The sequence below is a fragment of the Balaenoptera borealis genome (genome assembly GCF_965194805.1).
Source record: "Balaenoptera borealis genome assembly, chromosome: 19".
NCBI classification, from domain to species: Eukaryota; Metazoa; Chordata; class Mammalia; order Artiodactyla; family Balaenopteridae; genus Balaenoptera; species Balaenoptera borealis.
In genome coordinates this window covers 6,108,467-6,127,081 of record NC_138878.1, presented here as the reverse complement: position 1 = coordinate 6,127,081, position 18,615 = coordinate 6,108,467, and the positions used below count along the sequence as shown (strand labels likewise).

The 18,615-nt window shown below is 50.9% G+C and overlaps 1 protein-coding gene across 5 annotated transcripts in view; it reads left to right on the top strand.

Moving 5' to 3' along the window:
• PLCG2 (phospholipase C gamma 2) overlaps nucleotides 1-18,615 on the top strand; it is a 202,838-nt gene that overhangs the window by 133,631 nt on the left and 50,592 nt on the right. For all 5 annotated transcript variants that reach the window (XM_082366318.1, XM_082366316.1, XM_082366315.1 and 2 more), the window contains exons 8-17: nucleotides 1,190-1,233; nucleotides 2,799-2,871; nucleotides 7,353-7,454; nucleotides 8,283-8,401; nucleotides 9,941-10,026; nucleotides 11,191-11,311; nucleotides 11,905-12,073; nucleotides 15,391-15,495; nucleotides 17,034-17,123; nucleotides 17,756-17,931. In XM_082366318.1, coding sequence (XP_082222444.1) covers nucleotides 1,190-1,233; nucleotides 2,799-2,871; nucleotides 7,353-7,454; nucleotides 8,283-8,401; nucleotides 9,941-10,026; nucleotides 11,191-11,311; nucleotides 11,905-12,073; nucleotides 15,391-15,495; nucleotides 17,034-17,123; nucleotides 17,756-17,931 — 1,085 coding nt within the window. The remainder of the gene's footprint in view (nucleotides 1-1,189; nucleotides 1,234-2,798; nucleotides 2,872-7,352; nucleotides 7,455-8,282; nucleotides 8,402-9,940; nucleotides 10,027-11,190; nucleotides 11,312-11,904; nucleotides 12,074-15,390; nucleotides 15,496-17,033; nucleotides 17,124-17,755; nucleotides 17,932-18,615) is intronic.

Below are 18,615 nucleotides of genomic sequence, written 5' to 3'. Positions count from 1 at the left end.
GATCACCTTTCCAGAAAAAAAAAAAAAAAATTTCCACAGACTTATGCAGATCTCCTGATTCTTCCCAGGGGCCTGTGGATACCTTTTCTAGAACGTTGAGTTTCCACGTCATCCTGGAGTGCAAGCAGGTTGGCAAGAGGACTTGGGGAATCTAGAGCAGGAGTTGTTTTATATTATTAGCATTTGTAACCTGCCAGGGGCTACGTTTCCATTTGTGCCCTGAATTACTCAAATGCTTATCCAATCGCAGTCTGATTAAAGATTATTTCAGTGATGCTACCTAACCAGAAATGGACGCAGCATGGGTGTGCGTGTGTGTGGCGTGTGTGTGCATGCATGCATGCGTGTGCGTGCACGTGGAAAATGCTTGGCCAGTGAGCTGGTGGGAGTGGAGGCTGGGGGTTGGGGGACCCCAGACCTTCCTGGTGGAGGAGCTCGCCATCCTTCCATCAGTGGTTGGGAGACCAGTAGGCCATGAAGTGTAGGACCAGAGCTGTACAATATTTGTTTCTTTCTCTTGAATTCAAGGATTAGAAATGAGCTTATTGAAACATTAAGGATTGGAAATGGACCAGTGAGGGTGCAGAAAAGGGTGTGCATTCTCTGGTGGGCATGCTGGTCAGGACAGCTGTTTTGAAAGCAATTTGGTGAATCTGCCGAAGTACACACCCCGTGTCCAGGCATTTTCCTGCCCAGGAATCTACCCAATGGAAACGCTGGCACAAGTGGACAAAGATATATATGTATGAACATTCTTTGTAATACTGGATACAATAGCAGAAAATTGAAAGACAGACATACTATGGAATACAGTGTGGGTTTTGAAAGTAGTGAGGTAGGGCGATTTGAGGCTGATGAATAATACGTAAAGCTTGAAACAACAGCAAAAAGTTGAGAGACATAGATGTAATATAGTATGATAAGATAGAATTAAATGAACATCCATAAAACAAACTCTAGATGGAGACCTGCCAAATTATCGAGTGATTGCTTTTCAGAAAAAAGACTTTGCAGGGGGTGAGGAAGACTTCCACCTTTTGTGTAAAGATGTAAATATTTGAACATTTGCAAGTCACATAAATGACAATGATAATTTTTTAACGACAAAAAAATCTCTATTTGCATTAAGTGGCTCGACTTGTCTAACGTTCTTGTTTCATGGGTGTGTCCCTTCTGTTTTCTATTTTAGATTCTTGACGAATTCAAAAAGGATTCCTCCGTGTTCATCTTGGGGTGAGGCACCTCTGCGGCGTTGTTGTTCTGGGTGGTGGTGCCGGGCGTTGGTGCCCTTGTGGGTCCTCCCAGCCTTGCCATCGGAACTCCAGGAGGTCACCTCTCCGGCAGGCACTGGTGGGGTCCCCCTATTGGGGAACTGGCCATCCCAAGCCTGTGCCACGAATAAACATGCACAGCAGCAGGGCTTGTGGAATGTTGGGAGGGTGGCCCAGAAGGTTCTGTAGAGAAGCCTGCTTGCTTCAGGACCTCCTTTCCCAGAGGTGAGTTGGGGAAATTGCTGGCTAAGCAGAGTGAACTGAATTCAGGTGAGTCGAAGCATATCAAGTGCTTCATGTGGTGCGTGGCAGGGCCCGTAAATAGTGATAATGATACTATTATTAAAACCTAAGTGCTGCAGGACTTGTCAGGACCTCTACTACACTTACTAATCCCCCTAATTATAAAGTGTTCTATGTCCTCCAAGCCTGTCTACCTGGGAGAAATGTTTGCCGTGGAGTTAATAGCGCCTGGAATGTGATTTGCGGCCCGCTGACCTGGGCCTGCTTTTTGGAAGCAGCCCTCATTGATGAGGGTGCCCTGGCAGCTGTTCCCTCTGTTACATTCTAATCCAGAAACCCCAAGACTCCAAAATGTATATAAGACGAATCCAATTCTTATGTGGTATTTTAATGAAAAGATTAGTGCTGGACCATGAGGCTGGTTAGGAAAGAAGGTTAGAAACGCACTCAGAGACAACAGACTTTTGGACCTTGAGTGTTTAGTAAAGAGAGAAAGCCTAAAGCGTGTTTTATCTCCTGTATTTCAAAAGAGACCACCCCCCCCTTCCACCCCCGCTGCATGTGCTCAGGGAAAAGTCCAGATTTCCCCGGAATGCCCTGCTCTGCGGGATACACTTTCCGTAGCGAACAGGGTTGCCAGTCCAGTGCGGTTCTGGTTTTCTGGTAGCAATGAGCATCCTCTCCACGAGGCCATCAGTCAGCAAGCTGCTGGCCGAGGTGGCGTCTCCCTTTATTCAGGGTGAAGGGGTCCGTGTCAAATGGAAAACTCTCCCAGCAGCGGGCCTCTGCGGGCTCCACGGCTCTCGTCGTGCATGTTGCAGCTGATTCTCCATGTCCGCCAGGGCGGGGGGCTTCATCTGGCCCACACTCCTGCTTCAGAGCCCTCGATGGCTTAGCCAACTCTGGAGTCATTTCTCCAGCATCGCCTACCCCAAACGCTCTCCACATCCAGCCCTGCCCGGGCGTTTGCTGTCCGCGCCTGTCCGTGCCCGCCCGCCCGCCCGCCCGCCCTCCCCCTTCCTTCTCCCTTGCACCTGGACCACCTGGGAGCAGCTGAGTGTAGATTCCAGGGCCCAGTTCTCCCAGGTTCTGGTGTCAGGGCCCCTCTGAATCCTCCTGGGTCAGGGATGTCGTCTGGGTCACCTTTGTCTTCCTGTTGGCCAGCCTGCACCTGGCCCTGCGGGGGGACTCGGCAGGGTGTCTGGGTGGCCGTCCTGCTGGCTGGGATCGCCTCCTGCCTGTTGGATGGCCCTCTCTCAACACCCTCCCTTTCCCCGAGGACAGCAACACCGACCGGCCGGATGCCTCCGCTGTTCACCTGCATGACTTCCAGCGGTTCCTCTTACATGAACAGCAGGTGAGAGGACAGCAGGGCCCCTGGGGTGGGGCTGCCCCAGCGGTTGCTCACCTTCTCACCACCTGCTGTCATGAAACAGGTGTCGTCTCCCTGCTCAGTGCTGCCGTGGGGGCTTAGACTCTGGAGTAAGATTGGCCTCTCATCAGCCCCTTTCCCAGGCCCCAGATGGAGGAAGGGAAGGAGAACCCCGCAGGGCGGGTGGACGGTGCCCTCACCTGCCGGCTTCTGCTCCTCCCCCCAGCTCACCTCTGGTGTCGCTTCCCCAGGAAGCCTTCCCTGACGCGCGGAGGGTGTGACTAAGGTGGACGAGCCTGGGGGTCCTCTGGGGGATGAGGTGGCACAGCAGTCGTTAAACAAATGACGTGTGGACGTCTTCCGGAATGTTTGCGTGTGGGCTCCGAGCTGGTGGCTGAGTCAGAGTTTGTGGTGGGCAGTGGTCTTCTAGGGGACGGTTCTGCCCCAGGGCAATGGCTGCCCCTGGCATCTGGTGGGTAGAGGCCAGGTATGCTGCTCAACATCCAGAGGTGCACAGGTCAGCCCCCCGCCCCCCAACAAGGAACTACCCAACCCCACATGTCAGCAGTGCCTCGGCTGAGAAACTGAGTTAGAGTGAGAGAAACCTGGCATCCTCTCACTAGCTGTGTGACCTTGGGCAGGTGGCTTGACCTTTCTGTGCCCCACTTTCCTCCTCTTTAAGTGGGGATGAGAACCCTACCTCTCAGAATTGTGGGGATTAGACAAGATGGTCTTGATCTTTGTGTGTATGTATGAGTACGTATATATATGCATAGTCACATATCCATTTCAAATTTTTATTTATATCACTGGAGTTTCATTTATTCTCTTTATTTAGTTTTTTTAATAGACTCTTTCATAATAACAATATATAGTCTTTTTCTTAGTAATATTCAGTACATTTGCTTTAAAAAAATACTTCGTATTATAGAACATCTCAAACATACACAGAAGTAGACAGGCTGGCATCATAATCCACCCTGTACCCATCACTCTGATTACAAAGTTAAGAACATTTTGCCACTTTAATTTCATCCATCCTCCATCTCCATACCCACGTGTCTCCCTTCCCTTCCTTCTTTCTTCATTTCTTTGCTGGCAAATTCTAAAGTAAACCCCGGACTGTGTATCATTCCATTTGAAAATACGTCAATATATCTTTCTTATGAAATGGCCTTTTTTTTTTTAGAAAACATGGCCATAATACCCCTGTTACACCTTTCACAATGAACACGAATTTCTTAGTGTCAGACAGTACACATCCCATGTTCAGATGTCACTGATTGTAGGGAAAATAACGAACAGACGCACACTTGCACGAGGTGCAGAGGCGGTTAGCTGCTGTGGTTCATGATGAATGGTGACCGAGGACTTTGAGGTGTCACGCTCTCCCCACGTGGGGTGAATGGGAGTGACCAAGAGAAGGCTTCCTTACCCCGCCTGAGACTACGACCCAGGGCAGGTGAAACGAGGGGGGATCCATGAATTCTGTTGAGCACGATCACATGCAAGGTGCGGTGCTGCCGGGAGAGTGAAGCAGAGAGAGAGGCACAGGCTGTTTGCTTTTCCGCCGTGCTCTTCCTTGTGCTGAATTATTCAGTTTTGTAGGGCGCCGTGGAAGTTAAACGGTTAAACTCCTGGAGACAAGTCGTCTTATATCCTGGAATCCACCACCTCGTGCTCAGTAATTTTATTCCAGGGGAGGGTCGCAGGCTTTCCCTACACTGGCCCGGTGGCTGGGCTGCCCTCAGAGATCAGGGTTGTGGGCCGGGAGCAAGGTACAGGCCGTCAGGATCCCGCATCCGGGAGTTAGGACGCAGGCAGCCCACGAGCATCTGTGTGAGTGCGCGTGATGGGAACAAGATGTGCTGCCAGGGCTGGGGCCTCTGAGCCGTCCGTCCCGTGGACCCTGAGTGTCCCAGCTCCCAGCGCTCTGAGGGACGCTGGCATAGAGCAGAGTCAGTGACATAGGACGTCTGTTGGGGGTGGTGGATGCTCGTATGTGGAATATCCACTGTAGCACTTGGTGTGCGAATTAGTACAGGTTTGTAGAAGACACATTGGCAATACACAATTAAAATGCAAACTTTGAAAAAAGGTTTATATACTTTGATTAAATAATTGCTCTCCTAGGAACTTATCCTAAAGAAATAATGGCAGCATTTTGAATAGAAGTGAGAACTTGGAACTGATCTGAATTTCCATTCGGGGGCTGGTTAAATATGCCGCAGTCCGGCCCTGGGAGGCATGGGTGACACTAACTGACCCGGAACTGATGTGCCTGCGTTGGTCTTGGGCTCATCATTAGGGCAACTTAATTAATGACTGAAGCCTCAGCTTTCTTATTTATATAACTGGAGAATAATATTGTATGTCCTGCCTAGGCTTGTGTGAGTTCTAAATGAGCCACCATGTGACAAGCGTGAGCACAGAACCCGGAGGGCTGCCCCTGCCCAGTGCTGATGGCCTCACCATGCTTGGTCCTCTCATCAATACTCTGATCATTTTCATTATTATATTGATAGTTGCCCAACTCAATACCCCACACCAAGTAGATACATTTTTCTACCCCCTCCCAGACTATTCATATTTTAAACTCCTTTAGGCAGAAGATTTCTTATTTACAGCCAGTGCAGTTCCAGGTTATAGCAGCTAAGTACCCATGTGTTTTTTTTTTTAATTAACTAAGTAATTAATTAATTTGGCTGCATTGGGTCTTTGTTACTGCACGTGGGCTTTTCTCTCTAGTTGTGGTGAGCAGTGCACGGGCTTCTCATTGTGGTGGCTTCTCTTGTTGCGGAGCACGGGCTCTAGGTGCGTGAGCTTCAATAGCTGTAGCATGCGGGTTCAGTAGTTGCAGCTCGCGGGCCCTAGAGTGTGCAGGCTTCAGTAGTTGGGTGCGTGGGCTCAGTAGTTGTGGCTCATGGGCTCTAGAGCACAGGCTCAGTAGTTGTGGCGCACGGGCTTAGTTGCTCTGCGGCATGTGGCATCTTTCTGGACCAGCGATCGAACCCGTGTCCCCTGCATTGGCAGGCGGATTCTCAACCACTGCGCCACCAGGGAAGTCCAGTACCTGTGTTTTTTTTATGCGAAAACTTTTTAGGAGAAGGAAGCAGGAAGCTTCTGGCCTTTTGGGGGCGTCTAGGGCTGGCAAGGCGTTTGCATTAAGTATCCTACAATTTGAGTTTCATGTTCTGGTATTCAAGGATTGCATCACTGTTGTATTCAAATGAACTGGGTGCTCCCCCAGCTCCCAGCTATTGGGCGTCCTTTATCCAAGTAGATTTGCAAGGATGAACAGCAAGGCTTATTGTTGATTTGCACCCACCTCATTTGTGTCTGCCCTTATGCTTTTCCTTCTTTCAAACATCCTGATCTGACCCTTCCCATCCAACCGCACACGTCTGATAGCACATCTGCTTTTATGATTCTTAAAGGTAGAGATTTTAGAATATTTGGAACCCAGAAAACATGAGTCAAAGTTGAATCTGTGGGTCAGCTGTCATCCTTTTGTCTATGAATATTTGGGGTTTTAGGGTTTGGAGAGGAAAACAATAAAGTTACTTTATGTTATATATTCTTTTTCTAAAGGGCTTTCGAAGTTCTGAGACCGTGCAGAAGCTGTTTTTGAACTGGTCATGTATCTTTCAGACGTTACTGTTGCCTGAGAAGCACTACTTCACTGATTTGGACTGATTCTATGTCCGTTTTCCAAAGTTCAGTTATTTGGAAGCCCAGCTCTCCTACTTACTAGCTGTGTGAAGTTGGGATCATCATGTGATGTCCTGAGCTTCTGTTTCCTTGTCTGTAAAATGACGATGACAGTGTATGACCTGCAGAGTTTTCTGGACTAAACGAGATGTCATAGGAGGATGACGATTGCTCACACAATGCCGTGATTTGAGCACCTTCTGTGTTCCAGGTGCTGTGTTAAGCACAGACCCTTATTTCATCCAGCCCCTCGCAGCCTCTGTGCGTAGATACCATTTTTCCCACGTAATGGATGAGGAGGCACAGAAAAGGTGTATAACTTGCCCAGTATCAGCCAGGCGAGTAACCCCAGTGGTCTGATGTAACTGTGCTCCCTGCCTCCTGTGATAACACGTATAAGGAACTAGCGTAGAGCAGGAGTCGGCAGACTACACCCAGGGGCCAAATGTGGCCCACTGCCTGTTTTTATAAATAAAGTTTTATTTACAAATGCAGCCACGGCCATTTGTGTGCCTGTTGTCTGTGGCTCCTTTTGCACGACAGTAGCAGAATTGAATGGTTGGGGCCCAGAACCTAAAATGTTTACTCTCTGGTCCTTTAGGGAAAATGTTTGCCATGCACAGGGTGAGGCCTTGATTGCATGTGCATGTAGAATACGTCCATGTTTCGGTCTTCGACTGAAACCGGATCCTGGGAGGCAAAGAATTTTGCAATTCCTCCTTCTGATGATTTCTTGTTCTCTTTATCATTCTAAGGAGCTTTGGGCTCAGGATCTGAACAAAGTCCGTGAGCGGATGACAAAGTTCATTGATGACACGATGAGAGAAACTGCCGAGCCCTTCCTGTTTGTGGATGAGGTAAGTGGGCTCCTCGTCCTGTTGGCATGGCTTTGTGATTCAAGTCTCTGTCCTCCGAGGTATATTTTCTGGGTCTCTTCCCTTGGAGGGTTTTGCTGTTAGATGCCCCGAGACTGGCTCTCTTAGTCGAGAACTCTTTTTTTTTTTTCCTTCCAGGTCCTGAACCATCACAGCCTTTGATTTTTCTCCTCCTCTATTTGATCCTGTAGCCTGGGCGGGATCTTTGCTTTTGTCACTAGAGGGCGTGTGCTACCAGGGAGTCTCTAACCATTATAAGCAGAGCAAGGAAATTCCAAGATTTATGGGGCTCTTGCACGATGTGGAAATGGGTGCTTTTGGCCCTGTGTGAGGGGGAACTGGGGAGCTCCAGTCCCATGTACCGTGGTTCCCAGGAAACAGAGTGTTACCCACTGTCACTCAATCTTCTGATTTTTTTTTTTTTAAGGGGTTAGGAATTGGGATATGAAATTTCCTGCTTTTTAGATGTTATGATGCTGGCATGTTCTGTTTCTCATGTTGGGTGGTAGGTTCACATGTTCATAATGTTATTATGCCTTAAAACTTATATATGGGCAGCATATACTCTTGTAGCCTCAAATATTTGAGGATACACATTAAAAAGGTAAATACCATATAGGTCAATGAAACGTGTTGGTACAGCCTATTGCAGTCTGAGTTTTCTGCACTGAAAACTTGGGTAACTGAGGTCTGGAGACTATCTGTTGAATATTCATGTACCATCTCCTCGTGTTGACACAGACCCAGAAGAACCCGGCACCACCCGTCCTTAGTGTCATGGTCCCCTCTTTGTGTTTGTGACTCTCCTAGTTCCTCACGTACCTGTTTTCCCGGGAGAACAGCATTTGGGACGAGAAGTATGACGTGGTGGATATGCAGGACATGAACAACCCCTTGTCTCATTACTGGATCTCCTCATCACATAACACGTGAGTTTCACCGCGAGCCTGCAGTGGGTCAGGCAGGTGAAGGGCAATACGGTGGGCACTCAAGTGCACTGCTCTGGCAAAGCGTGTGGGCAGTGGGCAGAGTGCAGGCCCTCACTGCTCAGATTGAAATATATGAAAGCTTCTGGAGGATGGGGGGATGCATCTCTCTTTCCCAGTTGATTTTGCAATAATAAACCTTTTTCTGTGGCCCTAAGAAGCAAGTCGACAAAGCTGGTTTTCATGGTTTGGGCATCTCATTCTTAGTAGTCACAGGAAAGCAATTGAGTTAGTCATTGAACTGATATTTACTGAGAGTTTGCCCTGTGCCAGGCCCTGTGCTTGCTGGGTGCTGGGGATACAGCAGTGAAAAGGGCAGGAGCGGCCCCGTCCTCATGTGCTTGGAGGGGAAAAGGCCTCCTCTGAGTCTTAACGATGAGCCGGAGTTGGTGAGAGAAGAACAGGTGGTGAGGCGAGGAGGAGGGTTTCAGACAGAGGAACGGCATGTGCAAAGGTCCAGGGGCAGGAGGAACTGAGGGGGGTCTAGTAAGACTAGAGTGTAGAATATGGGAGGGTGAGTGGCAGGAGAGGAGGACAGGAGGGTCGCTTGAGCGGAATCGTTGAAGTCAGAGCGAGGGCAGTGGCAGTGGGAGCCACTGATAGCCTTTAGGCCGGAGAACAACACACTCAAATGTGTATCTTTGGAAGATTGCCCTGATTGCAAAAAAGAGCAGATGGGAAGGGAGAAATGAGTGTTACACTCAAATTCTGATGCTCAGTCTGCTTTGTAAGCTGAGGGGGTGGAGGCCTTGGGTCCTGGCATCCAGAGAGCTGTCGACTGGTACTTTACCAAGTGTCAGTCCAGGCAGGAGTTGGAGAGAAGGCCCTTAAGTTCATCTCCAGGCATTTTGGAAGGTACCTTCCTATTCTGGGGCAAATTGACTTCATGGTTCTCTCTTCCCCACCATGTCCGTTGGTTTGAGTTTGTGTCTTAGCATGGTCAATTCTACCAAACCTAGTAAACAGCTGAGCACCACAGACTCTTAAAGGGGGAATGTGGTGAGGAGGAGAGTGATAAAAATAGGTATTTTCACGTCAGTTTTGGTGGACATAGTTCATAGGGTAGTAAGTTCCCTCTGTTCTGTGCTTGGCCTGGGGCCCTGGTATCACAATGATGGCCCATCTCTGCCCTGTTGAGGCTGAGGGCCTAGTGGGCAGCGGTGGGGCAGGGGGGTTGTTAATTTATCATCATACATCAGTCTCCCGCCTGACACCCTTTGACCGAATTCTCCTCGAAAGAACACACGTTCTCGAGCCCACACTTGGATTGCCAGGATGGTTATCCTTCATAGCCCACGATCATGGCCTGAGGCTCATGACTGGCTCGGCCGCACGACTGCACGTGTCTGGCCCGGATCCTAAATGCGGGTCTTTGTAGACAGGAAGAACTCAGGTCTTTGGGAGCTCAGGCTGAGAAGTTCCCTGGGGATGCCCTGAGCTGCAGGCCTGCCCTCATGCAGCCGCCCACCTCCTCTCGTCCAGGTACCTCACGGGTGACCAGCTTCGGAGCGAGTCGTCCCCGGAGGCCTATATCCGCTGTCTGCGGATGGGCTGCCGCTGCATTGAGCGTGAGTACCCCCTTCGCGCTGGCGGCCACGCGGACGGCGGGCTGAGACTGGCCGTGTTGTTGCTGGATGCTTTGTTTGGAGGCCCGAGTAGTGGGGGTGCACGGGACCGATGGAGGGAGAACCCAGGTGCCCGTAGCATCTGGGGTGAGCCACGCGGCCACCAGCCGGGGACCTGTCCCCAGAAGAGAAGGTCGCCACGACGAGGAGTGGTGTTGAGCCAAGCCAGGCTGGAGCCACAGCACCTTGGGCTCCAGAAAGTGTCCAGATACAGTGGAGGGGCTGGGAGGCCAGTAGCCAGAACGGCCTTACTGCCCTCCTGTCCCTCGGCTTCTTTCTGGGCTGCTGTGTTCGAGGCAGCAGACACCCTGCGTGTTTTAGCAACGGCCCTGCCGCGGCCGCCGCCCTGACTCTCCTGTCCACAGTTGCTCACAGCCACCCTGGCAGAGGTGATTCCAGGCCCCGGATGTGGCCGGGAGCCGGTGCTTCCTCCCGTTCCCCCACCCTTCGCCCCCGGCCCGACTCAGCGCCAGAGGCTCACGGCTGTACTGGGCTGAGAAGAGGCACAAACCACTGATGTAGGCTCTAGTTTTATCAAAAGCATTCATCACGGTATCATACCTTCATGGCAGTTATTCCTACAGAGTGATGCCTGATTTATGCCTTTTTCCCCCCTTAGGAAAAAGCAAATGTGAAAAAATCAAGTTTGAAACTGTCAGCTCCTATTCCCTCTGGGGGTCAAAAATATAGGGGATGCTTACCTTCTGCATCACCTATTCGGTCTGAATATTTTACCATGAATCTTTAAAAGTAAATTTCCCATTGCTCTGTATTCTTTCCGCTGGCAGAAAAAGCAAGCCAAGGTTTAGACAAGTCAAATCAGAAGATAAAACACATGATAAATCTCTTTTTAAAAAAGAAACATTTCGTTTCTTTTGGACAGCGGGACCTTTAATTAGACGACCAAAATCTTCCTGTAAGCGCATAGGTAACACGTGTCCTCATGTTGGTGGCCCCTGAGGGCGATGCCGGGTCTGGCCCCGGGGTCCTGGTGACTGAGCCAGTGCGGGGGCCGGGGCTGGAGGCGCGGTCGTCACCCCGGCAGCGTGGCCGCCCTCAGTGGACTAGGGAGGCGCGGGTGCTGAGGCTGCACGCCTCTGTCCTCAGTGGACTGCTGGGACGGGCCCGACGGGAAGCCCATCATCTACCACGGCTGGACGCGGACCACCAAGATCAAGTTTGACGACGTCGTGCAGGCCATCAAAGACCACGCCTTTGTCACCTCGAGGTCGGTTGGCTGATTTCCCTCCTGGTGGTTCACCTTTAAGGGGAAGGCAGCTAGGGTTGGGTGGACGGACACACACACAAACATACCCCCCCTGCAGACACACCCCACGTGGACACACACACACACACACACACACACTCACACACACACACTCACACTCAGAGATGCCCTCCCACAGACTCGGGCAGTCCCCCCACGGATGGACGCAGACGCCCCCTTCCCCCCAGCGCACACGCACGTACATTCACGCACGTCCCACACAGAGGCTCACGTGCAGAGGCACCGCCCGCATAGGACACCCCCGGAACACAAAGACACACACACACCCCCTCCACAGACACACGATCAGGCGTATGTTCTCCACGTACAGACACACGTGTGTACCCCACATAGCGACACAGCTACCCCCCCGCACACACGCACCCCACCCCGAGCTCCATCCTGGCCGGACTCCCTGCCGAGAAGCCCCAGCTGCGTGTGGGCGCCCCCCAGGCCGGGAGCACGGGGCACGCGCTGGGCCCGGAGGCTGGGCCGGGCGGCCCCGTGTGGGCGGCCCCCGCCCCCGTGCTGAGCGCCGCCCCCGCCGCCCGCAGCTTCCCCGTGATCCTGTCCATCGAGGAGCACTGCTGTGTGGAGCAGCAGCGCCACATGGCCCGGGCGTTCCGGGAGGCGCTCGGCGACCTGCTGCTCACCAAGCCCACGGAGGCCAGTGCCGACCAGCTGCCGTCGCCCAGCCAGCTGCGGGAGAAGATCATCATCAAGGTAGCGGCCCGGCACGGGCTCCCCGTGCTCCTCGCTAGCCTCGCGCCGGGCCGGGTCGCTCCGCCTCCCGCGGCCTCTGCGTCCTCGCGGTCTGGGGGGTCACGATGGCACCCACGTTGTTCGCGTGCCGCGAGCGTAACGCGGAAGGACGTGCGCAGCGCGCTTGGAACTGCCCTGTCCCATGCAGTGCCCCAGAAGTGTTCACTCACTTCCGTGCATCTGTTTAGGCAAATCTTCACCACGTCCCGCTCTGCGTCAGGCCCCCGTGAGGTGCCGGGGCTGTTCCAGCGACCCAGACCCTGTTCTTGCGTGGGGGGTGGGCTGGAAGTGAGCAGTTGCCCCGCAGGGCTGCGTGCGCTAGGGCCGATGGGTGGCTGTGGGGAGGGGTGAGTGATGGCTGTACCACGGGTGCCAGGAGAGGGGTGGCATTCGGGCATGTGCATTACTAGGGTCAAGAGACCAGAGGGACCGTGGCTTCAGTTGTGTAAGTTCAAGACTCGATGTGCGGGAGAGCATTCTAGGAGCTCTGCACTCTGGTCCACGAGGTTGTCCGGGGACTCAGGATCTTCTCTTCTTGGTCTACGGTCTCCCAGGGAAGGGGTTTTCAGATGGGGTTCTGCAGACCCCCAGAGAATCCACAGATAAAACTTTGAGGTGGTGGCATGTGAACTTTGGGCAAAAATGGTGCCTTTTTATTAACGTGTAAGTAAAACTTAACATTTCCTTTCATTATGAATATTGGCAACAAGCTGCTTGAGGCTTTATCACCAACAGAAATCATGGATATTTTCATTTCACTTCTACAGTTGTTGCCAATATCTCAAGATAACGTGTGCTCGTCACTACTTTAAAATTATGATGGTTATTAGATCTGCCTGTAGATCTTTTGGAAGATGTTAATAAAGAAGCACATGTGTTAGTATATTGCAAGTATTTTTTATTTACTTAGTAGCTGTATTTCAATATAATTGGTTTCTCTTTTCAGTTTATGCATTATAAACATTATTCTGAGAAAGGCATCCGTAGTCTTCCCCAGACTTCGGAGGGGGCCCATGGCACAGAACTGGCGAAGTCTCTGCCCTAGGGCACTGTCCTTGTGTGTGGTCCATGCTGGGTTGCAAGGCACATTGAGCTCCAGCTCGAAGAAACGGGAATGTGAGGGGTCCAGGGCGAGTGATTCCTGGTAAGCGGGTGGGACATCAGTTGGACAGTCCTGGGCTGTTGTGTTCAGTGCGTGAGAACTTAGTCACATGACCACACCATCTGCAGGGGCTGACTCTAGCTGGGCAGCCATCGGTGGAAGGAGCGGCGTGGATTTCAGTGACAGCTGGCAGGTTCATAGGAAGGACAGACAGGGATTTACTAGGCAGAGAAGGAAGAAGGCCCTTCGGCTTCGGGGAATAGCATCCATGAAGGTGGGGTAGTGTGAATGTGTGGTATGTTCCCTAGATTGTCACTGGACCACTAAGATGCATTGGGGACACTTCCTACATGCCAGGAGGTCACGGTCTTGTAGGGAGACAGACCGCTTGGCAGAGAAACACCAAATTGTGAGGGGGCTTTGGCTGAGGCCCATCCAGAGAGGAGGAGGCTAGTGCCCTCAGGGGTCAAAGCACCAGCATATTTGGAGGAATTGGCTAAGATCCTGGGGCAGGTTCCGCTGAGACACTCAGGGAAGCTTCTAGCATGAGGAAGGCAGGAGAGGCAGAGGGGGCTTGGCCGGGCGGTGGAGGTGTCCAGGGCTCCTCAGGTTTGGCAGTCAGTCTTCCGGGAACCTCGTTGCATCTCTCTATTCCCAGCTCCCCTGTGGCTTCCCTCTATTTCTGTTAGAACAGAGCTCTGCGTGTCCCCAGGGATTTCCCAGCGCTTGTTTCAGGGTGTGAAGACTCCTTTTAGGGCACCCACTTCCCCACCTGTGGTACCTCTTGGTTCAGCCCTTTCAATTTCAGGGAAAAGGGGTGGAAGTAGCATTTGTGACGTGATCACTGAGTGCCACACACTGGGTTGGGCACGGTTGTCAGTGTTATTCAGTCTCATGGCAGCCCTGCAGGATGGATAATCCTGGGCCCCCAGCCCACTTGAGAGGTGAGAACCCTGAGGTCTAGAGGTTGACTCAGCTGAGGTTACACAGTTAGTTCCTGCCAAAGATGGAACAAAATGGAACATTTATGTCGTGCTGCACTATTTACAGGTATCCTACACGCCCATTGCGTTACAGGACAGGGGGGCTATGTTACCCCCATTTAAAAAAAATATTTATTTATTTGGCTGCGCTGGGTCTTCGTTGCGGCGTGTGGGATCTTTAGTTGCGGCGTGTGGGATCTTTAGTTGCGGCATGCAGGATCTTTAGTCACAGCATGAGAACTCTTAGCTGTGGCGTGTGGGATCTAGCTCCCTGACCAGGGATCGAACCCAGGCCCCCTGCATTGGGAGCACGGAGTCTTAGCCACTGGGCCACCAGGGAAGTCCCTGTTACCCCCATTTTACAGGGGAAGTTTCTGAGACAGATTGTCATGCAGCCAAGGCCACATAGCAAGGAAGGTGATAGGCCCTGAATTCAAGCCCAGGTCTGACTCCCAATCCTGAGCTCCCTCCACCAGGTCACCACAACTGGGACTTATCGAGGCTAGTCCACATGGACGGTCAGTGAACTCGCCCAGGTGGACGTTGTCGTAATCATCCTCTTAGTCTTGCAGATGAGACACGAGAGGTTCAGAGAGGTGCGGCCACCTGCTCAGGGTCACACAGCCGAGAAAGCAGCAGCAGTGCTGTTTGCACCCAGGTCTTGTAAATCTACCTCCCCAGTGTGCCTTCCACTGCCCTGCACAGCCTGTGCCCATGGAGTGGCTGTGATCTTGCCTTGCCCTCTGTGTGCTGGAGAATGCGGGCGCATCATTGATTCACTGAATATTTATCAAGCACTATCTGCTAACCTAGTACAGGAGGTTCAGCAGGGAACAAAACAAAGTCCCTGCCCTCATGGGGCTTATAATCTAGCAGGGAAGACAGACAGAAGACAGATAGATACATAGATACACTTAGGCTAAAGAGCGTGAAGATGAACTACCAGGGGCTAGAGAGTGACCGTGGTGGGAAGGGGAGTGTGGGCTATTTTTAGGGAAGCTCCTCTGAGGAGGTGACGCCGAGCCCAGAGCTCAGTGTAGTGAGAGAGAAGCCAGGCAGAGAGAACAGACGGTGCAAAGGCCCTGAGGTGGGACGGTCTGGTGGATGCTTGGCTGATGGGGATGAATGTTTGCTGGCTCACAGATCCTAACCTGGGTCTTAGGGAGACAGGCTTTGTGCGTTTTTCCCCTCAGCATAAGAAGCTGGGCCCCCGAGGCGACGTGGATGTCAACATGGAGGACAAGAAAGATGAACACAGGCAGCAGGGGGAACTGTACATGTGGGATTCCATCGACCAGGTGTGTCTTCTCGCGCCCCTTCTCAGAGCCCGGAATGCGTTGTGGCCTGCTGGAGAGCTCCGGGAGGATTCCTGTCTTACTCCCATTCTGTGCCAAGTGAATTTGTCATTTTAAGGAAACTGTTTCTCTTTTGCATTATAGTGTTTTATTTTGAAGTAGTTTTATATTCAATGTAACATACTCTAGATTCTCACACACATACAAGCACAGAGAGTTCTCATACATCCTTCACCCAGTTTCCCCAAATAGTAATATCCTCTGTAACCAGAGTATAATTATCATAACGAGGAATTGAACATTGGGTACAATACTACCAACTAATTTGTGGACCTTATTCCGGTTTGTCCACTAATGTCCTTTTTCTGATCCAGGATGCAGTCTAGGTTGTGATAATGCAATTAGTCATCCTAACTCCTTAGTGTCCTCCAATCTGAGACAGTTCCACTGGAAACGTCATTATTGTTATTGTTGGCCGAGCCACGTGGCTTGCAGGATCTTAGTTCCCCTGACCAGGGATCCAACCTGGGCCCCCTGCAGTGGAAGTGCAGAGTCCTAACCACTGGACCACCAGTCCCAAGGAAACATTATTTTTTGATGGGAATGAGGCATTTTGAATGTTAATGCACTTCTCGTATCCCACAACCTAACATGGCAATCCATTTGAGTAGGTATTGATCGATTCATTGATTCACTGATTGAAGTGTATTTGATTTACAATGGTGTGTTAGTTTCAGGTGTACAGCAGAGTGATTCAGTTATATATATGTATGTATTTCAGATTATTTTCCATTATAGGTTATTACAGGATACTGAATATAGTTCCCTGTGCTATACAGTAAATCCTGTTGCTTATCTATTGTATGTATAGTAGTTTGTATCTGTTAATCCCATATTCCTAATGTATTCCTCCCCCCAACGTTCCCCTTTAGTAACCCTAAGTTTGTTTTCTGTCTGTGAGTCTGCTTCTGTTTTGTGTATAGATTCATTTGCATTATTTTTTAGATTCTGCATATTAAGTGGTATCATATTATGTTTGTCCTTCTGCATTTGAGTATATTTTTACGTCCATTCTTACATTCTAGAAATAAAAATTAAAAATGGTTGAAATTTAAATAAAGAATTAAGTCATATTTAAATGTTGAAGAAAGGGTCTCTAGACAGGCTGACTGAGAAATCCTGAAAGTCTTAAAAAGTGGATGAAATAGAAAAAGACAGTCATGAGGACACACACACAGAAAACAATCCCATCATTTGTAAAAGCCTTCAAATTAAGGGAATACGATATTACATTGTGTCTACCCTTAGACACACTGAATAAAGAAGTCCTGAAAATGCCAAAAGAACCCCATAACAAATAGAGGTTTTAAAAGAAATGTCTCACAGGGGATCGAATTCTGTGAAACCACCATAAATGGCTACAAAAGTGGGAAAGGCGAGTCCCCAGTGAATGCTGGGGTGATCCCAGGCAGGGGCCTTGGGCCTCAGAGTTGATGGAGCAGAGACTCTGGGGAAGCCCTAACGCTGGTTTTACTTTGTAGAAATGGACTCGGCACTACTGTGCCATTGCTGATGCCAAGCTGTCCTTCAGCGATGACATTGAACAGACTGTGGAAGATGAACAGCCCCGGGTAGGTGGAGACCTCCTATAACGCCCCTCTCATCCTGTGGCCGGCAGGCCTGGACATGCTTAGTCCAAGGAGCTGCCTCTTTGGGTACCAAGGCTTGCCTGGCTCTTCTCTGATTGGCTGGCTGGCCCATGTGCTTAGCCAGTGAGGTTCAGGTGTCTTTCCTGCTCTCTGAAAGCCTTGCTTGGCCTGTGCTCCCTGGGGAGGATGGGGACATTTGGCTGTTCTGTGCAGCCTTACCCGCTAGCCTGGTTCCTGGCTTTCCTGCCCTCTCCCCCTGGGCTGCTGATCATCCTTGGTACTATCTCTTGAGTGCAGCCCCCAGGGTATTATGGCTCTCAGACTTCCTGTACAGTAGAGTTGAGGGCTGTACCGGGGACCCCTTATCCCAGGACTCAGAACTCCAGGAGGCCACCACAGATGGGGAAGTGTCAGGAGTAGGGGGGTGGAGGGTGGGGAGGGCAGTGGAGGCTGGCTTCCCGGACCTCTCGGGGTAAAAGCGAGCTGAGGCCGTTTTTGGTCTGTTATCCAGTCCAGTCTGTTATTCAGGAATCAGCATACACAGAGGGACCAGTGTGATGATAGTGGGGGTCTGGTCCGGGTTTTCAGAAACCCCTCCTCTCTTTACGGCTCAGGATATAGCCCCCACGGAGCTGCATTTTGGGGAGAAGTGGTTCCACAAGAAGGTGGAGAAGAGGACAAGTGCCGAGAAGCTGCTGCAGGAATACTGCGCCGAGACGGGGGGCAAGGATGGGACCTTCTTGGTGCGGGAGAGCGAGACCTACCCCAATGACTACACCCTGTCCTTCTGGTAATGGCCCTCTTCCCCGGGGCACGCGCCTTCTCCTCGCAGCTGGTGGGATGGGGCGCCGTGAGGCAAGTGGTGCCAGCTCAGGCCAGACTTCGGTGGGGCTGGGCTGGAAACCCAGAATTTATTTAGTGAGCTGTGTGGGGCAAGACTTGGGTGAGGCCCCCAAAACTTAGTCAACAAGATTAGCGATATTTCAGTGTAATATTTAAAATTGTAAAGTGGCCTTACGGAACTGTGGGTGAGGCTATAGTGAGCTTGCTCATTCACTCACTCACTCACTCAGTCATCTATACATGAATTCATTAAAAGATATTTATTTATTGGGTACTTGCTCTGTGCTAGGCACAGTGACTTAGCAGTGACCAGACAGACAGGGTCCTTGTCCTGATGGAGATGAGAGTTTCAGGAGGGAGATGAACAGTGGAAAAGGAATCAGGCAAATGATACATAATTCTCGTTGTGACAAGTGCAGTGAGAAAAGCACAAGACGTCATGAAAGTCTGTAAGAGAGGGGTCTAGTGTGGTGTTGGGAGAATAATCCAGGAAGACTTCCTGAAAGAAGTGGTGTTTAAATTGAGACCTGAAGGATAAAAGTTCTAATATTAACAACATACAAATAATCGCGACAGCTAACGCCTGTAAGGTGCTTACCACGTACCAGGTAGCGTTCCGAGCACATTCTGT